Source organism: Hyperoodon ampullatus (assembly GCF_949752795.1).
Source record: "Hyperoodon ampullatus genome assembly, chromosome: 6".
In the NCBI taxonomy this organism is placed as follows: Eukaryota; Metazoa; Chordata; class Mammalia; order Artiodactyla; family Ziphiidae; genus Hyperoodon; species Hyperoodon ampullatus.
The window spans coordinates 108,947,073-108,967,651 of record NC_136919.1 but is presented as its reverse complement, the minus strand read 5'-3'; the positions used below and the strand labels follow the sequence as shown (position 1 = coordinate 108,967,651).

At 42.8% G+C, this 20,579-nt stretch overlaps 2 protein-coding genes across 3 annotated transcripts in view; both read left to right on the top strand.

Annotated features, from left to right (window-relative positions):
* The first annotated feature begins 1,265 nt into the window (after positions 1 to 1,265).
* CKS2 (CDC28 protein kinase regulatory subunit 2) lies at positions 1,266 to 6,513 on the top strand. Its single transcript, XM_079707254.1, has 3 exons — positions 1,266 to 1,386; positions 4,895 to 5,022; positions 6,194 to 6,513. Exons 1-3 carry the CDS (start codon positions 1,328 to 1,330, stop codon positions 6,244 to 6,246), a joined length of 240 nt encoding a protein of 79 aa, XP_079563380.1. The 5' UTR covers positions 1,266 to 1,327; the 3' UTR covers positions 6,247 to 6,513.
* A 2,101-nt stretch (positions 6,514 to 8,614) lies between these two features.
* Positions 8,615 to 20,579, top strand: part of SECISBP2 (SECIS binding protein 2) — a gene marked incomplete at both ends in the record, with an annotated part of 45,537 nt that continues 33,572 nt past the window's right edge. The window contains 7 exons of one of the 2 annotated variants that reach the window (XM_079706471.1): positions 8,615 to 8,650; positions 9,653 to 9,801; positions 11,549 to 11,596; positions 14,975 to 15,224; positions 15,471 to 15,594; positions 16,874 to 17,103; positions 20,360 to 20,441. In XM_079706471.1, the coding sequence (XP_079562597.1) occupies positions 8,615 to 8,650; positions 9,653 to 9,801; positions 11,549 to 11,596; positions 14,975 to 15,224; positions 15,471 to 15,594; positions 16,874 to 17,103; positions 20,360 to 20,441 (919 nt within the window). The remainder of the gene's footprint in view (positions 8,651 to 9,652; positions 9,802 to 11,548; positions 11,597 to 14,974; positions 15,225 to 15,470; positions 15,595 to 16,873; positions 17,104 to 20,359; positions 20,442 to 20,579) is intronic. The other variant, XM_079706472.1, reaches the window with a different exon arrangement.

Genomic DNA, 20,579 nt, shown 5'->3' with positions numbered 1-20,579 from the left:
GAGCAACTGGTATATGGAAGGTGATTACATTACTATTCTACTTTTCTGTGTCTTAGATTTTTCCACAATGGTCTCTGTAAAAATATACCTCTTCGTAAGCTTTTCTTTCCCAGGTTCCACCAAAAAGTTAGTGACTTCCTTACCCATCTCCCTTAACGGGTTATTCACATCTTTTCTTTTTTTGGCTGAGTCATGCCGGATCTTAGTTCCCGGACCAGGGATCAAACCCACGTCCACGGCAGTGAAAGCGCCCAGTCCTAACCACTGAACCGCCAGGGAATTCCCTACACGTACCTGTATTTTAAACTAGGATTCAATGCTAAGAAGCCAAAGGAATTTTTGCTAACCACTTTTAATCCCATTGTCGTCTACTAAACATCATTATTTTAGTAATCTTTTTATTTTCCCATATGCACGCACACACGCATATCTACAGAGTTGTCGGAGTGCGCAAACGGCATGGGAAGCCAGTTTTCACCTAACATAGGTCTCGGGGCCACGGCCCCACCACCATCTACGCAGCATTCCGTGGCGAAGTTCCGGAACGTCCCACTCCTCCTGGCGGCGCGCACCGCCGCGGTGAGACATCTGGACGTCTTCCTCATGTCTGGGCACAACTTCCGCTTCTCCGCGTCCTTACTCCCACAAACCGGCCTTGGGCGCCCGCCGTAATACTCCTCCCCTCACGCTTCCCACGCCTGGGTTTCCCACAGTCTAGGACCATGGGCTGGCGTTCTTCACTTTCCCACTGACTTAAGACGCGGAGCCGCGTCTGGGGAAGGTGCGCGTGCGCACAGACTGCCGTTCTTTGGGCAGCACCGCCCCCCTCCGCCCTCGCCAAACCCCGCGATACCTTACCCCTCCCGCAGGTTCGCTGCCCCAACGGCTCCGCGGACCTGGAACTTTCTAAACCCCTGCGCACGCGCTCTTCGGCCCTTAACGTCCCGGCTCCGCCCTTCCCTGGCCGCTCCCCTTTTCGTCAGGGAGCTCCCCGCCCTCACGCCACGCCAATCATCCACTTCTTTCCTAGTCCGACCTCGCAACAGGCCTCTGATTGGCTGATCTTGGGTGCGAACGCCGCGGAGGGGCGGCGACGATAGGCTGGGAGCCGGTCCCGGCCTATCCGCAGAGTGCGTGGAACGTGATTGGTCAACACCGTCGTCCAATCAGAGGCGGGCTGTCGGATTCAAACCGGACTCGTTTGGCTTACGGTCGGTTGGTCTCAGTGCAGTCGTTGCCTTCACCTGACGAGGACGTGTCGCTCTCCTGCGCCCGTTCTTCGCGCCTCGTCGCTCCAGTCCCGTGCTGTCCACCGCCCTCCCGCAGGATGGCCCATAAGCAGATCTACTACTCGGACAAGTACTTCGATGAGCACTACGAGTACAGGTGAGCGGACCGGACGGCCTAACTCAGCCGCGGCCCCGGCCGAGCCTGAGCTGGAACTCGGGCCGGGGGGAGGGTACCAGGGGCCAGGTCCGGGAATCGGGGTCGAAGCGCGTCGGGCTGAGGTTTGGGTCGGAGCTCGGGGCCGGGGGCCGGAGGTAGGGTCAGGGTCGAGCCCGGGGGCCGGCCGGGAATCGCGGTTGTGTCGGGATCGGGCCGCCCGGGCGGGAGCTTGCGCTTCTCCTCGCCTGGCGGGCCGGCCCGGCCGGCTTCCGCCCTTTGTTTCTGTCTGTGAGGAGGACGAGGCTGGGGCGGGGATGGGGCCGCTTCTGGTGCAGAATTGGTGCCTTAAGGGGAAGGGACCGAGGGCCTAAGCGGACCCCGCGTAGCTGAAGTGCAACGCCGAGAGCCCGAATCGCAGCGGGTCCTAAGAACCTTAGGCCTAGTTCGCATTTAGGCAAACGTCCCCCTCCCAGTCACAGCGGGCGAAGGGCTGTCGGAAGGGTAATTTTGCTCAGGTAACGTCGCCAGAGAAACACTTCTCTTTTTCTCTCATTTGAAGTTAATGGCACTAAAAAGTAGCTTGTGGGGGAGTCCCCCTAAAATGAGCTTCCTTGGGATTCGAAATGTGTCTTGGGTATGGCGACTTCGGCAGGGGCTGGTGCGTGTTAACCCTCTTGGGTTATTATTAAAGGGGCTTCCTTTTGAGACAAAGTTGAGAACTCGAATGGATTGGGGGCATTTTTTTTTCTGCTAGTGTGTATCGGCAAAATTTTTAGCTTTGAGGGATTTTTGGTTTCTGCATCATTATGTGATGCACTAGAGCATAGTTGCTAAATGTGTAAGATTAGCAAATTGGATTGTGTGAGGGAAGAAACACTTAACATTAGCCTTAAATGTATGCAGGAGACTTAGCTGGGGTGTGGCTTCAAAGACCAGCGCCACCCAGTTCTCCTGGGTGGTGACTAGGACGCTGCATGCTGGGAAACTACCAACTTGTAGGAGGGGCCAAATAGTGACCTTATTTTCTGCCTCCTATCCTTTTACGTTAGATTTCCAAGAATGCTATTTGAGTTAGAAAGGATATAACAGTGGGTGGCCTCTTCTTTCCCTCCCCTTAGTACCTTGTAATTCTTTCTTAGTATCTTGTAAATCTTTCTCTGGAGAAAAACGGAGGATTTCTCTGGGCAGCTTTGCAGGTTAGTAATACCTGCATTGTCCAGCAGGGGTTATCCAATAATGGACAGGATGTAAACCACAATCTTTCTAAAACTCTGGGAAAATATTAATTGTGAGACATGTCTGGCTCCGAGTAGTACTTTTCAGGACTTTTCCTGGCAGTAGTTCCGTTTTCTAGTTTCAGTAATACTAGCATAATCATTGATGAGCACGAAGTAAGCTAGTCTGTGCTATCAAGATTTTAGCCTCATAGACTACGTGGTTTGTGTGTAGTAATGAATAGAAGAAAATCCTGTCATATCTGAAATGATATATTCGAATCCAATTTTAATCTAATTACTATCTAATCCAGTATTAATCTAATTAATATCTAATCCAGTATTAACTAAACCTGGACTTTCTTGGCCAAGCCACTTGCCTTTATCAAACAGGACAGTAATGTCCAGAGAAGGGAAATTTAATTGTATCTTGCAGTGTTATCTTAGTAGCTCCTTTGTTGTTTGTACTGTTTTGGCCTTTTTTTTTTTTTTTTTTAACCCCCTCTTCACCCTCCATGATAAGCCCTTGGTACTGAAATAAATGTTAGATTTTTGGAAACAATTCTCCTTACATGTAGTTAGAAATATATAGAGGAGTTATATCCATGCAGAAAAAAATACAGGTAGACTCCCCATCTGAGTTTGAAGCTACTTACACATTTTTCCCTCGTAATCAAATCCTGATGAAGTTAGCCTGTCTCCGTGGTTTATGGAGAAGGTAGGGTGTATGACTTAATATCTAGACATAAATTGGAACATTTTGTACGGCATACATAATATGCGTACAAAAGCTAGTTTGCATTTTACGTTTCTCTTGAGACTAATCAACAATTATGTAGAAGATAGAAATAAGGTAACAGGCTATTTGCAGAGCCTTAAAAGTAGATGTTAAAGCAGTATTTCATGAGTCAATGAGCTAGCTGGTAAGTATTGCTAAGAATCATCATGTAGTTCACTGGAATTGGTAAAATTTTTACCAACTATGATAGTAAGCATAATTTGACTTGGTGGCCTTGTGGCCAGCAAGCAACATAACACAACAGTTCTAAGGCTTGATTTTGTTATGCAAATTATAGGGAATTGGTACTTAACCAACCACTCACAGACTAGAACTTAAGTTGGTGACAGTTTAGTGCTTATTATGGGTTATGGGTTCAGTTTTCCTGTGACCAGACTGCTCCTTTCTTACACCCCAGCCAACAAATTCGCAGACATATATCTAATACTGGTCAAAAAATTTGGTTGGTGGTAATGGATGACGGTATAAAACTACTGCTGCTGGAAGTGATTAAAAATGAGCCTGGGAATTTTGATTTTTATAAAGATCCTTTCAATTGTAATTAAGAAGTTGGTGGGGGTGCATATTTGTTTTCTAAGAATTTTTCAAAGCTCCAATTGTACCTATTCTTGACGGTTTGACATTGAAGAATATTGCATGCCTTCCTTAAAAATTGATTAAAGTTTTGGATATAGGCCAGTAACTTATTGGAAAACTGAATGTTTGTTTTAGGTAGCAGGTACATGTATATGTGCATTTAGTGTTTTTTGCTTTTAATTTTGAACAAAGTATAAAGCAACTTCTGGAGTTATGTACAGGGACTTGTGTCTACTACAGATCTATAGAGTAATAGGAAACCCAATTAACTGTAACAAGCTAGATTCCCCCACCCCTGCTACCTGGGGCTAGTATGACACTTCTTGAAATCAGGGACCATTCTTAATTTATAATCACTTTTGTGGTCTTAGATGGCTTCTCTAGCTCCCTGATCATATCAGTCTGCTTCATAACTAACAGGAAGGAGAAAAAAGAGAATTGGGCATGTTCTTTTCTTTCGAGGATACTTTCCATAAGTTGCATAATTTCTGTTTATATCCTGTTGGGCAGGATTTAGTCACATGTGACCAGAGGTAGCTGCAGGGGAGGCTGGGATGTCTTGGATAACCATGTGTCCCACTTAGTTTTTGAGGTTCTTCTATTCCTGAAGAAGATTGAGACAGTTAGCAAGCAGTCTCTATTAGGGAAAAAAGTTAATCATAAATAAAATGCCTTCTACTTTTGGACTGCATATTCTAATCTCTAATTTGAACACAGGCCATCAAGATCAGAATTAAAGGTAGTAGAGAGTAGTCTTTAAGATTGATGCTAATGGTAATGTAACAGGGTTGCTTTAAAGAAATTTAAGGGCAAAGAACTCAAATTTTAAGTATCCTAAAGATGCATGTATAAAGTGACCATGGTTGTAGGAAAGGCATATTCACTTAGAGCACTAATATTTCGCTGTATTTTTTAACAGGCATGTCATGTTACCCAGAGAACTTTCCAAACAAGTACCCAAAACCCATCTGATGTCTGAAGAGGAGTGGAGGAGACTTGGTGTCCAACAGAGTCTAGGCTGGGTTCATTACATGATTCATGAGCCAGGTAAGTTTTGCTATTAGGGAAGCACTAATTGAATTAAAACAGTAGTGGTTGTTAAAAATTTTTTGGTAATATTGACGTTTCAGTGGTATCCCAAAGTAACTGATAAGCTTGACTATTTTTGAATGACTGATACCTCCCTAGAGAGGGTTCAAGAGGATATTGTTTTAAAATGCGTGTCATTGCTAGTAGTATCTTGAAGTATTTTGCCATAAATATATTTAGAATTCTGGTATCTCCTTTGAAAACTAAGAACTTAATGTAAGACAACTTGAGTGTCCTGAATTCTGTGTATAGAAATTGATGCAATTTGAAGTGATTTGTTTTTTCCTTTAGACAATCAGTATCTACCACATTAAGATGAAATGAGATAGCATAGCTAGTGAACTCAAATGTGCTGCCTGTGTTATACTTGAGTGCTTATGCTATTACGTGGTATTTACCAGAGAGTTTTCCAGATTACTGTTAGTAACTATTAGTAAACCAGACTAAGAAACTTTGTGGTGTTAAACTGTGTTTTTGGGTTATCAGTAAATCTAACTAAAGGACTTATACTGCTTTGAACAAAATTTGAAGTCTTAGAAGCTGAATTAGGTGAAAGTAAAGCTATCTTGCTTTCTGCTTTTGTTAAAAGCAGCAGCAGCAGCAAAAACTCTAAGACTTGTAACTTTCTTGGGATTGGAGCATATAATTATATTAAAAACGTGTTTCTCCAGATAATACAATGCAACTGAGGACCTTACCTATAGGTTCATAGGCAGTCCTCCACCTGCCAAAACAGAATCTACAGGGATGGGCCCCTAGGACCTGCATTTTTTGAATGAGGTGTTAAGTGTCTTTTCCAAACAAGAGAAGACCTTTCTCTTTTCACTGGAATTGAGATTCTAAAGATAGAAACCATTCTCCTTCTCAAATAGCATCTTTACTTAACAGCCCTTTTCTCCAGGGTGTGTAAAAACTGGGGGAATATTCATTGTTAGGTTGTTTTCTTCTGTTTACTGTTTACAGTGACATGGAGCAAAATTTATTTCAGATACCTCAATAAGTAACATTAATTGACCATAGATTTATTTTACTTTATTTTGGTTCAACTGAGAATTCTTTGAATTTTTGTTGAATGAATGAAAATTAACCACATAATATTAAAATAATATAAAACATTTTCTTTCTACAGAACCACACATTCTTCTCTTTAGACGACCTCTTCCAAAAGATCAACAAAAATGAAGTATATCTGGGGATCATCAATTAAATCTTTTTCAAATTTAATGTTTATGTGTATATAAGGTAGTATTCAGTGAATACTTGAAAAATGTACAAAGTGTTCATCCATTCCTGTGCATGAGCTGTATTCTTCACAGCAACAGAGCTCAGTTAAGTGCAACTGCAAGTAGGTTACTGTAAGGTGTTTAAAATTTCTAGTCAGTTTTTCTTTTAATGTAAGTGCCTGTTTGACTTTACCTGTTACTTTTGTTAAATAAAGTTTGTATGTTGCATTTATCACTGTTTGAAGTTACTGAGGTTTGTTTTCTTAAGGTTAATTTGTGGCTACTGAGGATGTTGGATGATTTCAGTTTTATAATTTTAGTCCTGAGGAAATAAATTCGCTTTATAGAAATAAAATGTTAGGTGGGTTTAAACCCATTAGCTTGGTGTGATTGAGGGTACCATTTTTAAATTAATTAATTTATTTTTAATTTTTGGCTGTGTTGGGTCTTTGTTACTGCGCATGGGTTTTCTCTAGTTGTGGCAGGTGGGGCTACTCTTCGTTGCGGTATGTGGGCTTCTCATTGCAGTGGCTTCTTGTTGTGCTGCACGGGCTCTATGCGTGCGGGCTTCAGTAGCTGCAGCACGTGGGCTCAGTAGTTGCGGCACATGGGCTCTAGAGCGCAGGCTCAGTAGTTGTGGCGCACGGGCTCAGCTGCTCCACGGTATGTGGAACCTTCCCGGATCAGGTATCGGACCCGTGTCCCCTGCATTGTCAGGTGGATTCCCAACCACCAGGGAAATCCTGAGGGTACCATTTAAATTCACTTATGAAGACACTAAGAACTAGGGATAAGTTTAATAGAGCCAAGGTAGATCTTATAGCTCTGTCATTAATTTAGTTCCTAAAGAATTGTCTAGAATCTGCAAGTAAACAGAAAGAAACCCAACTTAATACTCTGGGCTACTTCCACTTATGTAAGTACTGCCACACCTAGTTACCTTGGGAGAAACCATTTAACCCCATTTCTCTTTTCCATGTGCCAAATGGGGATACAGTTTTCTATAAAATATCAGCAGTTTAAAAACTTCGAAAGCACTGTAAAAAGCACCCTTCCTTTAGTGTGCATTTTGTGTCTGTTAAATTGCTTTTTTAGCTGCTAGGAAAATATTTTAGAGTGAATGCAAACAGAGGCTTTTTATCTTCATTGCTTTAACGCTGGAGAAACCTTTTAGGTGAGCTGCCAGTAAGCATAAGACCCCAGACCCCAGTGTGGTGGTCCTCTATGCCCCTCTTTTTAGAAAAGGGTGGTGCCTTTACACAATGAGCACAATAAACACTGAAGGTGGTGATGGGCAGGAGCCTAGAACTTATTCCATCCCCAGGGACCCACCCATTGGCTAGAGGTCCCAGGTTAGGACAACAGAAGGATGCCAGAATCGTTAAAGTAAACTTGTATTTAGTACAAACCAGTGTACTGCATAATGCTCAACCTCTCCCCACTCTGGAGGTTTGGGTGTGTCTAAGTATGTTTAATCGCCCTGTGGGATCTGCACAGAAGGACACCAGGAGATGAGCTGGAGCTGCCTGCATTTACTGCTTGAAATACCTGGTAGTCACTCAACAGAGGAAACCTACAATCAGCCTCCAGTTTAAGATTTTCAACCTCATTAACCCCTATCGGTCAAAGGCTTGCACTCTTCACCAAGTAAGCAAGAGTGCTTGCCTCTGCACCGTCCCTCCCTCCCCACTTCCTCACTCCGTGTCTCCCACTTCCCATCCTACCTAAAAGCCTCCTGCCCTGGAGACTGCTTACTTCCACCCTACTTTTCCATCTCTACCTTTCCCAGCACATTCCCTAGCGGTCAATAGCTGTCTGTTGAACTGAGCAGTTTTGAAATTCTTTTCCGCGGTTACTTCCAAACTGCTTTAGGTTCCTGGAAGTTTAAGACGCCAAATCTTGTTGGCTTTCTCCCTTCGTAGGACTACCGGGTATGCGGTTCCCTTAAGTCCCCAGCCTCCCCACAGACCCCTGCCCCGCTCCAGGTGCCCGCCACCCTGTGCACCGCCCCTCGTCCAGGCCTGGCCGACCGCATTCCGGGGGTTGTCCGCTGTCTGCGGAGACAGTCTCCTGTAACTCCACACTTGGCACGCGCTGCGTTTCGGCGGCCCAGAGGGTCAGCCCACCGGGCACCTCGCGCAGGCCCAAAGGCGTCACCGCCCACACTTCCGGCCGGAAGCAGGGCGGGGCCAGGGCGCGTTTTTGTGACGCAGTTCCTGGAGTTCGCGCCGAAGGTGGAAAAGCGGGGAGGAGGAGCGTCGCGCTTCGGTTCCGCTTGCTGTCGGGCTACTGGCCTACCTGGCCAGGCCTCTTCCTAGACACCCGCCATGGCGTCGGAGGGACCGCGGGAGCCCGCGGGCGAGGTGAGGATGGCGGCCTTGGGCACCCCAAAATGATGGTCTTGCGCGGACGGGGTAGGAGCTGGATTAGCGTGGCCCGGAGGCTGGTTGGGGACAGGGCCGGGGGCGTCGGGGTGGGCGGCCGCGGTCCCCAGCCCCCAGGCGCGCCCACACGGCCCGCCGTTAAACGCGCTGAGAAAGGACGCTGTCGACGGGAAACCGCCTCTCGTCCCGAGGCTGCAGAGGGGTTGCGCTACCGTGCCGGCTCACCTCACTGCTGATTAGGAGCGGAGTGTTTAAAGCAGCTTGTTAGTAACGTTTTCTGAAGCGGGAGTTTGTTCGACGTGCTCAGAGTACCTCTAGAAGGAGCCCTGGCAAAAGCATAAATCGGCTTTCACACAAATTAAAAACCATGATTATAAGTTGTTAGTGGAAGTAAATCTCTCAATACAGATATAGAAACTGAAAGAAAAAAAGCCCAACAATTTTTTTTATAGTCATATTCCAAGGGTTCATGGCGATAGAAAGATTTTCTAGCAACGCTTACTTTTGCGTTTCAACAAAACAACTTTTAGTGCTTCGCCGAGTGAAAAGCAAGTTTTAAGTTCTTTGGGAAATTTAATAGAAATAAACTTCCGCAGTGTGTTTTGAGCGCTACAGTTAAATTTGACTGTCTCGATTGTCCCTAACTCAGCTGAGAGAAGTAAACTACCATATTGTATGTTAAAGTTAAGGAAACATTGTCACTCGTGGTTCTAACTATACAGTCTGGGTTGACTTTTACTCTCACTTTAATTGGTTGTCCTTATTTGTCATTTTTAATATTTGGTAGACTGCTTTTTCTAGTGAAAAAGTGTTTGCGGAGAAATTGTTAGCAAACAAATTCTTGTCTTTGCTAGGCAGAAGTATTTGGACAGCAGCATTAGCATTTCTGGGGCTTTGAGAAGGGAGGGACTCTCCCTTTCCCCCCCGCCCCCCACTTGGTTGATCTCAGAAGGTAGCCAAAACCCCCTTTTTTTTCCGCAGGGCATCAAGTTGTCAGCAGATGTCAAACCATTTGTCCCTAAATTTGCTGGGCTCAGTGTGGCATGGTCAGAGTCTTCAGAAGCACGCGTTTTTCCCAGCTGTGCAGCCACGACATACTATCCATGTGTCCAGGAACTAGCAGTGCCTGAGTATGTATCCTTCTGAATGTCTTGCCTTACCTGGGGGCTTTGTTGCTTGACTTTAATGGTGATTAGGCTTGAAATATGCTGCAGCTAACGCATTAACGTTTTCAGAGCAACTGGAGAAGCTGCTCCTCAGCCAAGAAGCGTCTGAGCCAGTAGCACAACTTAACTGTGTCCCACACCAAAAACTGAAGGTCCAGCTCTCCTTTTCTTTCTTCATATTCATTTGATTATTTTTGGCACAGGAAGTGGAGACTGCATTGCATTTATTAGTGGGAAATGCAGTTCATTTGTGCATACAGTTTATAACTGTATCATGTATCTAATGGGAGACGAAATGGCAGGAATGAGTGGGCGAGAGGAAATTGGGCAAAGACACGCCCAAGCAAATAAACATGAGGAATGAGTGGGTTTTGCTTTTATCTGCTTTGCTTTATACGTGTCCTATGGAGATGGAGTCTACAAATGTTGGTTATAAATTCTTCTAGATTTGAGTTGAAAGAAGGCTTATATTGTCCTTTAAATGTTCTTTTTCCTTCTCAGGATGTATTCTCTAGGTAGTTACAAAATGGTTTCCATTTCCTAGCTGAATTTAGAAAAATAAGTGTTAAGCCTTGCACATAATTGTGTGGATTACTTGTAGGTTTATTTTTAAGGCATGAATCACCTTTATGCTTATGTAAAAATCCTTGTCTTTATGTTCCTTTGTTGGGTCAGACTTGTTTCCTTTTTTCCCCATACCTACATGGTGTAATTGAAAATAGTTTATACTTCATACAAATTCTAGAACTGTGTTCACAAGAATGAAAGTTGAAATGAATAAGAAAATCGTTGGGTTGTCTGGTGTATTTAGGAAATAAGGAAAGTTATATTTTTTGACGAAAGTTGAAGTTCTGCCTGAATGTGCTGAAGGTCTTTGGAAGGAATACCAGGTTTTCCATTGTAATTTCATCCTTTGTAAAAGGGAGGTTGGCATGGGTCTCTTTTGAGTCATTTCCTACCTTGAGTGGCTCACATAATAAAATACAAGGTGTATTGCAGTCAGTGACAAGAACTCTTAAGTCATCCGCTGGGTGAAATTCTAGTGACCCAAAATAAAGGTGGAAAATATTTGTATGGCTAAAGCAGCATTCTGGCAGTAACATGAATTGAGACTAATTAGAGGCTCAAGGATGCTAAATGCTGAATTTTAAAATTATGTTTCTTAACCCCTTATCGCTTTATAGCTTTGGTTTTTTTTTTTTTAATTGTTTATAACCACTGAAAAGGTTGACTGACAGTATTCCTGCCTGGCAAGAAAACAATTAAAGACAAAGGAGGCATGAAACCAAAGGGCAAGTTTAGAAAGAATGAGTGCCTTTAAAGTGGGGATGAAATGGTGAGACTTTACACAGTAGGGAAGTGATTATCTAGTCACTTCTAATATAAGTTAAGACTTGCATTGCTATAGTCAGATTTTGTTTAAATGGAGATCTCTTGCTGCCTTGAAAAAAGGAGTAGAATTTTCTGTAACAAACATATGATATGTCCTCTTTCCTACTTATTCCAGTATAGCAACCTAATTCTGTATGTCCTTAAAGGAGTGACCTTTTACAGAATATCCATCTCTAGTACCTCTAGCAGTGCTTGCCAAGGGACTTCATTTATTCATTTGGAGTTCATTAGTGAAAGGCTATTATATGGAAAAGCACTAGTTCCTAAGCGGGGAAAGACTGTCTCATGAGCTATGCTCCTGTTTTTGTCTTATATATAGATTTGAACTGGTGGAGATGGAAGAACACGAACTACCAATCTCCTCCAGGTTTATGTTATAGACAAGACAAATATCAGTAGAAGTATTCTGGTATATAGAATTGGCCATGTTTGGGAAGTAGTGAGTATTTACTGGTGTAATGAACAAATAGAGGTTATGCCAACAAAGTAAGTTCTCTGTGCCCAGTCATCATCCCTGGACGGTGGCTTTGTTGATTGTCATGGTACCTGCTTTGTGACAAATCCTGTGTAACACATGCATGAGGACATGTGTGTTCTGTTTGGGAATTACTGAATATGTTCATTGCTTTCATGCTTGCCACCATCCATGAGGTTGGCAGGGAGGTGTAGTGTTATTTTACACAGGGGAAACTGAGACTAGAAATGCTTGTCCAAAGTTCCTCAGAGACGTAGCACCAGGACCAGAATTAGCATTCAGTTCTTCTGACCTGAGTTCATTGTATTCCCCAAAGCTGCTATTGCTGTCGGTAAAGTTGAGCTTTTTCAGTATCTTGTAGTATACTGTAAAAATCACAGTGTCAATGGACGCTTTTAAGTTAAACCTCTCATCTATGAGAATTAGCAGTTCTCCACAGAGTGTGGCTCATGTCAAGTGGGTGGGTGGAGGAGGGACTGGATTCCTGACGGGTCCTGGCCTGGTTAGAGGGGACCAGATGCAAGATACGTTTGGGAGACAGTAGAGGAGTAAGGAAGGCCCCATTGTTAGGGGGAAGCCACTAGTCGATTGGCCTACATGGTACAGCTGAAAAGTTAGGTTTGTTGGGTAGGAAATAGAGAGCTCTTGGGGGTGTTTTGGTTGGGGTCATGATAATCCCTCCTGGTTTCTGGCTCAACTTAAGGGAAAGGGGCTTGAAGGTTTTGATTGGGTTCTAGGCACTGGAAATAGAGAAGAAAATACCTGGAGACCTGCTGCAAGAGAAGAGGGTTCAGTGGTTGTCCATATGGGTTTTGGTGGAAAAGACGCTATAGCAGTTTCCAGTTGAATACATGGAAAGATTTGGGATTATTCATGAGAGCATAAGTTGGCAAGTGGGGCTGGTTTGGGGACCAGTTGTTATGTTTTGGAGCTACATGTGCCAGATGGGGGAAAAGTGAACTAACTATTAAGTGGAAATGACCTGTAAGTTGGAGATAGAGGCCTGGAGGTGGTGAAAGTGTTGGAATTGAAGTATGTAAGTGAAGTCCTGAGCAGAACGAGGAGAAATTCTGACTCAGAGTGAGTCTGCCAGATGAGATAGGGAGAGTGTAGGGGAGGCCACGCCATGGAGGAACCTTTGGAAAATGGGTGAGAGCAAGGAGAGGGCAGAGGCTGCCAAGTGCAGGCTAGTGGAGCTTTTCAAGTGATGTGATAGAAGTAGACACCATGCAGTAGAGGCTACTGAGCTTGGCAGGAAGGAGGGTCCTGGGAGACTTGGTGGTCGTTGGTAGGGATGGGGTAAGGGGAAGTGGAGCAGAGAGATTAGCAGGGGAGGTTAGGGGCTGCTAATAGCAAAAGGAGGGGGGCAGATGAGACGGTGGGGCATAGAGGAAGTGTGTTACTGTGGTTAAGGGCCGTCTGAGTGATTCGTGACAACTGCAACTTTAGAGACGAGCCATTTGAAGCCCCAACCACAGATGCTGTGGGTTATCTCTTTGAAGTTTTGTGTTGTATATTGCTCTCTGCATGTAACTATATTTACCTGGGATGGAAAGGAAAAATACCAACTTTCCAGAGGAAGAAGGATCAGTGAGGGGATAGAAACCCAAGTGACTTGTCCAAAGGGGGAAACCAGATTGTGACCCAACCTGAGGTCTCCTGATTCACAGGAGAAACATTTTCTGGGCGACAACAGCCTTCAAAACCACTACTGGATCCTGCCTCCTCCCACCTCCCTTTCCTTCTTTACCTGAATTTCATTGGTTTGTTCATTTATCCATTGTTTGGACTTGGGATACCCATTTTAAGTTTTTGTTTTTGTTTTTGTTTTTTTTGCTATCAGCCCATCTTCTTTGCCTATCTTCTTTTGTGGAGAACAGGTTCTTCACCTTCATCTGCCCTCCATTAGATTTTCTGAGCATCAAACAAAATAAAACAGAGATTCACATCTAGGGTTAGCATCTGGGGAGCAGGATGAAGCTTTGAATCTTTCTCTTCTCAGCAAAGAGCAACACTAGGCCAGGTGTTCTGTGGGGCAGAAAAAGGTCAGTAAAAGGGTTCGTTGGGGTTTTAATCAGGAATATTTCGTTACTAGAATCAGTTGCTTACAAGAAAAAGATCTTATAAGATTTAAACTTATTATAAAATGTCATGAATTAATGAACAGTGATTCCAGGCAGTTCAGTGCTGCATGGAAGCGAAAGCAGTGGACATTCTCATCAGTGTGTTACAGGTCTAGCCTGTAGATAGCGACTCCTTTCCTTCTTCAGTGCAGACTCTTACTTGCAGCAGAGTAGAAACGCGACTTCTAGTAAGTGGTGCCTACGCCCGTATCTCCTGACAGTTGAACAGTTGGAAGATCATGTGGGATGTCTCATCATTAGCTTTGGCTCTTCCTGCCTTTCAGTGGACCAGTACACTTTGGGATTTCATTGATTTGCTACAAGATAATTTGGAGCTCTGGAAAGTCACAGAAACATCTGCGGGTGCTTATTTGTGGGAATGAGAAGATAGTGATCTGTATTTAACTCAGCTGCTTAGCATTTTGTCATTGTATCAACTTTCATTGCAAAATGGTTGAAACCTCTGGCCGTATACCAAATTTGCTAAAAAAAAAAAAAATCAATGTTAAATTCTATTTCATTTTAGCCTAGCAGCTTGAGAAAGTTGAGGCAGTAGCAGTGTTCACAGATGGTTCCATCTTGTTAGCAGCGTGTGTAGTTCCGGGACCACCTTGTGCGTAGTGTCCCCATTGCAACTCCAGCCCCAAGAGTCTGTAGAGCACAGGATGTGGCAGTGGGCTTGGAGCAGGGAAGGGGCTGGACAGCTGTCTGCGGGCACCTGGGGCCTCAGGAGGCAGGCCCTGCAGGTTGTCCGGGTAGAGGTTGGATGGTCAGTAAAAAACTCCCTCTACTGAGGGAATGGTCTGGATGGCTCCTTTGGCCAGGGTTGCCGAGAGAGGCTTTTCCAAATATTTGACAGCATGAGAGTGGAAAGCTGCTGGAGCATCCTTGGGCTTTTCTAATGTTCCTTATAATAGGGTCCTTTCATGGAGGTTCCAGATAAGTAATGAAAAAAACAGAACTAGGTGAGCATCTTTCTTTGCAGGTTAAGAAAGAAGTGCTCAGAGGTTTTATTTGGTTTTTAATTTGAGGTATTGCTAGAATAAATGACCTCAAAAATAGTAAAAAGTTTAAATTTATTACAAAATATTAAGCTCCTTGGTTTGTGGTATGAAATCTGCAACTAAAATTTACCCTTTTTATTTAGACAGAAACTCTATGCTGAAGATACGGCTTTTGGAGCTTCAACGTTTCCACCTCAGTATTTATCTCCTGAGATCCCTCTTCATCCGTATGCCTGTTCTCCTTACACCCTGGAGTTGTCACAAAATGTTTGCCCGGTGCCTGGCTCCCAGTATGATTACAACCAACCCAGTTGTTTCAGAGGTTTTCAAACCGTGAAACCACGAAACGAGCACATGTGCCCTCTCCCGCAAGACACAAAAGCTCTGTTTAAGGTCTGTAAATGTTTTGGTTTTGTTGGTCACTTTAGCATTTAAAACATAAAGAACTGGTAAGTTCTTGCGTGTTATTTAAGGTATTTAAATTTTGAGATATTTAAAATTTGATATGGTCTAACTTTTCTAAAAAATGGTTGAGTTGTACTTACGAATTTGCAAATTTGAGCCTTTTTTATAGTGAATTTATGTTATTTTTTAATATGTTACTTTTCAATTATGTTTACTTTTTAATGTTTCCTGCAGAAGAAAACCTGTGATGAGCCGAAGTTTGACACTAAGAAGACTGATGGACCTATATCATCTGATTTAAAATCAGTTAAAAGTTCACCTCGTATGTCCATTCATGCTGAGAACAGTTTGAAATCAGGTAAAAATAACATGCTCTGTATGTTATGTCTTCCTACCCTGTCTACCCCCAGAAACGTCTCTGTTCTTTGAACTATTTTTGTGGGCTTACTCATCATGAAAAACTGAGGCCATCAGGTTTCCTGTGGGATCCTGGGGGCCTTTCCTCCCGGGGAGGGAACTTGTTTGTGTGGGCTCTATGACATGTCCTTAACATGTTATTACCTTGTTTTATGCAAGAACTTCTGTAAAGTCACATAGCAAGTAGGTGATAATCACCCGCCTCAAAACAGTTGTTAAATAAAAGTGAATTACAGTCACATCCCTTGTACTATATTTGATCATGTTCATCCCTGAAATAGCTTCTCTGGTATTCTGTTGGGACACTTTTTAATACGTGGGAGAGTTGACTATGGTTTAAATCCCATCCTAAACAATACCAAACCTGGGGCAGGACAGTCATTCAGAGGACATGTCTGCTCTGGTCTTGAAAACTGCTGTTCCAGTCTCTGGCTGAAAGTTAGTGATTATACATGATGTCTTGTTTTTTTCCTGTAAATTACTTACTATTGCACGTCGATCACAGCCATCATCTGTTTATATAATAACTTAAAACCTTTGTAATAGTGTACTTACTGGGAATGGTCTGTCATTTTATTTACGTGTGTAATTTATTGTTACTTGATATGTAACTTTTTCTCTTGGTGTTGACTTCACTCATAAACCATCTGGTACGTGGTAATGTGAAAGAAAATTTGAACAGTTAACTGTAATAACTCTAGCCTTACAATTAAGTAATTTAAAAAATGCTGGGGCTTTATGGCATTGTAGCCTGTAGCATCATTCATTTGCATTTGAAGGAGAAAGATGGGAAAGAGGTTATAAGTTTAATTTTACTTGTTTCTCTCCAGTTTCTTCCAGCAAACTAAAACATGGAAATTTTATTATTTAAAGAAAATTTGTAAGAGTTCCCTTAATCTCACAAATCTCTAAAGTGTGTATTAAGAATAATTGAAATGCCCAGCTGCACAGTCAGGTTAAGGTAGCTATTTCATCCACTTTAGAATTACTCCTAAAATTTGCAGTGTGTTTTCGTTTTTCTGCTTGGTGGCCCCCATGGTCATTTATGTTTTCCACTGTTACAGAGAAGGTTAACAACACTACAAAAAATTAGGCTGTTTGGACAATAACGTGTTGTTGCATCAATAGCAATAGACTTTCTACTCTGCAACTTAAGTGTGAGTACAGGTCATTAGACAACATCTAAATTTTTACCCCTACTTTTAATTCTGTAAATACAGATGGTTATTATAAACGAACAGACAGGAAATCCAGAATCATTGAAAAAAGTGGATCTGCCTCCAAACCTGAGTTTGAATTTACCAGGTTGGATTTTCCTGAACTGCAGGGTCGAGAGAACAGTGAGATACCAGAGATACAAAAGCAGCTCAAGTGGGGGCCGTTACGCTCTGCCTCTACTGACGTTCCTCTTCTAAGAGAAGTGGGGAAACCTGCTGCGGTGTTAGCAGAGGTGAGTGCAGCCTCCTGCTCTTTTTGTTCCCTTCTTTCTTCCTTTCTACTCAGTGATGGATAGTGATGCAAGGACATCACTTCAAATACTACACTTCACATCTTGGTGTGGGAGGGGCCTCTCAGTTCGCTTGGGTGACTTTCTCTGTTGTTTGAACTGTTTATAGTCAGGCTGTAACACCTGGCGTGGCTATTCTTTCCAGAGAATCACTTAGCAAGTGTCTTCATATCTGGTGGCTAGAAAGCATTGCAGTGTCTCAGGAGAAGATTCTAGCATGGGTTCCTGCTTCCACAGCGCATTGTGAAAACGTTGTTTCTACCATTGCATTCTGGTAGCACTTTTTCCAATACAGGGAAAAAGATTTTTTAAAATCAAATAGTAATGTTAAAACTGTGTAGTGTAACTTCTGATTTTTCCAGGCTCTTTATCTGCACCTCTGTCTTGTCAATGATACGGAAAATGTCATTGCAATAAGTGCATTCAGTGCCTAATAATTTTAAATTGCACTGTATTCACCATTTGATCTCAAAGTTTTACTCCATCAAATTGACGCATTTTCCTCTCAAACAGATTGATTTTGAGACTTCCAGGAAAAAACTTTATTGGGTTAGTAGTCCCTAAAATGGCTTGTGACAAATTGGGGCGCCCATCCCAGTATGGAGGTAAGGAGAAAGAAGAAACAATGAAGAAAACAGAGCTCACCAGTTCATTTACCTCTTGAATGGAGGAAGGATTTCCATTTCCTGTCCTAGCACTTCTCTTGGGTGCCTGGATACTAAACCCTCTGAAGACTTGGTGGTAGTGGCTTATAATGTGCAGAAAATAAATCATTCCCCACATGTTGACCCTTAGACTGTTACACCTTGGTGTTTTCCTTTTACACAGTGGTGATAAGTAAGGCCGATTGACTGATACAGAAGAATCACAGTTTTGTTAGGCAGCTTTGTGACTGCTTTCTGGGCCCTGGCTGGGTGTATGGAATAGCTGAGTGGTCGAGGGGCTCCAAGCTTTCATCACGGGTGGTCAGTGGATAATTCCAAACCTGTGAGCGCTGTACAAAAGTAGGACAGAGTACAGCAGGTCCAGGGTGAGCGGAAGCATGACTGACACTTTATGTCATGGTCACTTGTTACATATGAGTACTGCATATGTGGACAAGAAGTAAGGCATATCATGCTATGTGGGGAGGTGTACATACCCACTGCTTTATATATTCACACTCTTGAATTATGTGTGGAGTATTTTTTTTGTTTTTCCCATTTTCCCTCTAAAAGAAACCTTTTTTTCCTGATGGTATTAGTAACATCTTTCAACATGAGAAAAATATTCAGAAAAAAAAAAATTGTCTGAAGCTGTACAACCAAGAGAAAACCATGTTTGACACTTATTCTTTTTTTAATGGTACATTGTGGGAATTGAGGGACATTCCCCTCAATTTAGGATACACATGTATGATACAAGCTTGTGTTTGAATTTTTCAAAACTTGTGGGAGTTTTTCCATGTCATTAATAACTGTTGCATTGAATCTTTGGTATTGATACATATAATTTACTTAACCATTCTTGAATAGGTAAGCCATTTCTAGTGTTTCATTGGCTTTGGTGAGCATAAAAGTTACGTTTACTCAAAGAACAGGCTGTGTTTTAATCATTTATGTTATTTTATTTTCTTCTTTGATGAATTTATTTTTTTTTTAGTTAACATAATTGCCTTTACATACTGTGTCTATCTGGAGCCCCATAGAGAACACAGCAGCCTATAGGATGGAACCGGAAGAGAATTTGTTGTTCAGTGTGCAGTCACTTCCACAGAGCCATGCTGATGCCACATCACCTCCTCCAGGACTATCCCAGTGTTTTGGAAGCTGAGAAAGGTGCTAGTAGAAGGGAGAATGGCATCTTTCTCTTTGCCAGACTCCCAACCTCCCTATGCCTTTGGAATTTCCAGAAATGCTTCATTGAAAATAAAAATTGACTTCCCCAGTCACCCTTGTTTTGCATCCATTTGGTAGTAGCAAAATGAAATTATCGAGATTCTGTTCAGAGGTTGGGCCTCAGGCCTGCAGCGGATTGAAGCAGACAGTTCCGCACTCCTGGGACGGGGTGGGTGCTCTAGGCGGCACCTCCTGCAAGATTTGTATGGTGTGCATCTGTCAGGCAGTAATTTGGAATTTGCAGGTTAGCAAGTGACACCTGCCCGCCCAGGAAGCCCTGCCTGATGTCTGTAGGGAAGTGGTGGGTCCTCTGGGGAGGCCCTGGGGCAGGAAGGCCCAGGGTGAAGTGGGTATTTCCAGGCCCTTAGTGAGCTCTCCCACGGGGCCAGGAATCAGCAGATGCCACATGGAGGATTTGGCTTCACTTCTATTTGTAATGAAAATGGGGGCTTTCTGTCCTAGTTAAGGAACATGTTCTTTCCATTGTTCTGAAACAGCTCTTGGAGGTTAACAGGCTTCTACTATCCAGGCCGAGAAGTGGCACAAGGCATATTCAGCAATCAGCTATTTTGGCCACTGAACAATTTTTTTTTTTAACTGGGCTTAGATGTAATGCAATGGTAAAATGGATAAGTTTATGAAACATGAACTTCAGAATTTATTTTAAATCCATTCAGTGTGAATTTATCAATTTCCTTTCACCTTGGCTGCTGGTCATTTTGAGGTCTCTCTTAATGTACTCACTTGTCCCCAAGTGTCGTTTGGTGCCTCTTGTTCCATGCATGTGGCAGCTTTCTGTCTGTGAAAGGGAGTACGTATTAGAAGGCCTATATTTGTTTCTGTGGGCATGTTCAGGGATTTTTTGAGCCTTGGTGTGGGGGTGTGGTGAACGGGGTGGGGTGAACGACAGCTTTTGCCTTCACAGTGGGCACTTCGGCTCTAAGAATCGTGTAGGTACGTCTGTGCTGACTTGGAAATTGTTGGTTGTATGTTGGGTTTTTTTCCCTAAGTTACATGATACTGCGTGTGGTGTGATCCCATTATGGAGATCTATTTAAAATGATATACAAATGTTTATCTCCTAAGCAAAGAAATAGAAGGATGCTAGCTAAGCTGTAGACGGTGGATGGTTTTTCCTCTAGGGAATGAGATTTGGCAGAAGAAAGTAATTTAATTTTTCACATTATGTATGTATGTGTTTGGAATTTTTAATTAGCGTTATGTTTTGCAGGTTTTAAGAATGGCGAAGGAAGCTATATATTTCAAAAATAATGATGACTTTTATTTTGAAATAGTAAGAAAAGAACCGGTTTGATTTTTAGGGTGAAATAGTGGTGAGGAATAATAATCGGACCGAATCTGTAACTGATAATGCTGCTACCGGTCGCTCTTCATGTACGAGAGGTAAGAGTGGCTACCAAATATTATTTTAAAATACAAAAATTGTCTATTGTTGTCTGTTTTCTTAGTTCATTTTCAGTCTAGTGCAACTGAAATGTTTTTGTTTTAAAGCCTTCTTTAAGGCAGCTGATGGGTTGATAA

Bases quoted from the DNA above. Each gene is read 5' to 3' on its own strand.
- CKS2 (XM_079707254.1), top strand. From the start codon at position 1,328: ATGGCCCATAAGCAGATCTACTACTCGGACAAGTACTTCGATGAGCAC. The intron at 1,387-4,894 runs GTGAGCGGACCG...ATTTTTTAACAG, and splicing joins GATGAGCACTACGAGTACAG to GCATGTCATGTTACCCAGAG. The intron at 5,023-6,193 runs GTAAGTTTTGCT...TTCTTTCTACAG, and splicing joins TTACATGATTCATGAGCCAG to AACCACACATTCTTCTCTTT.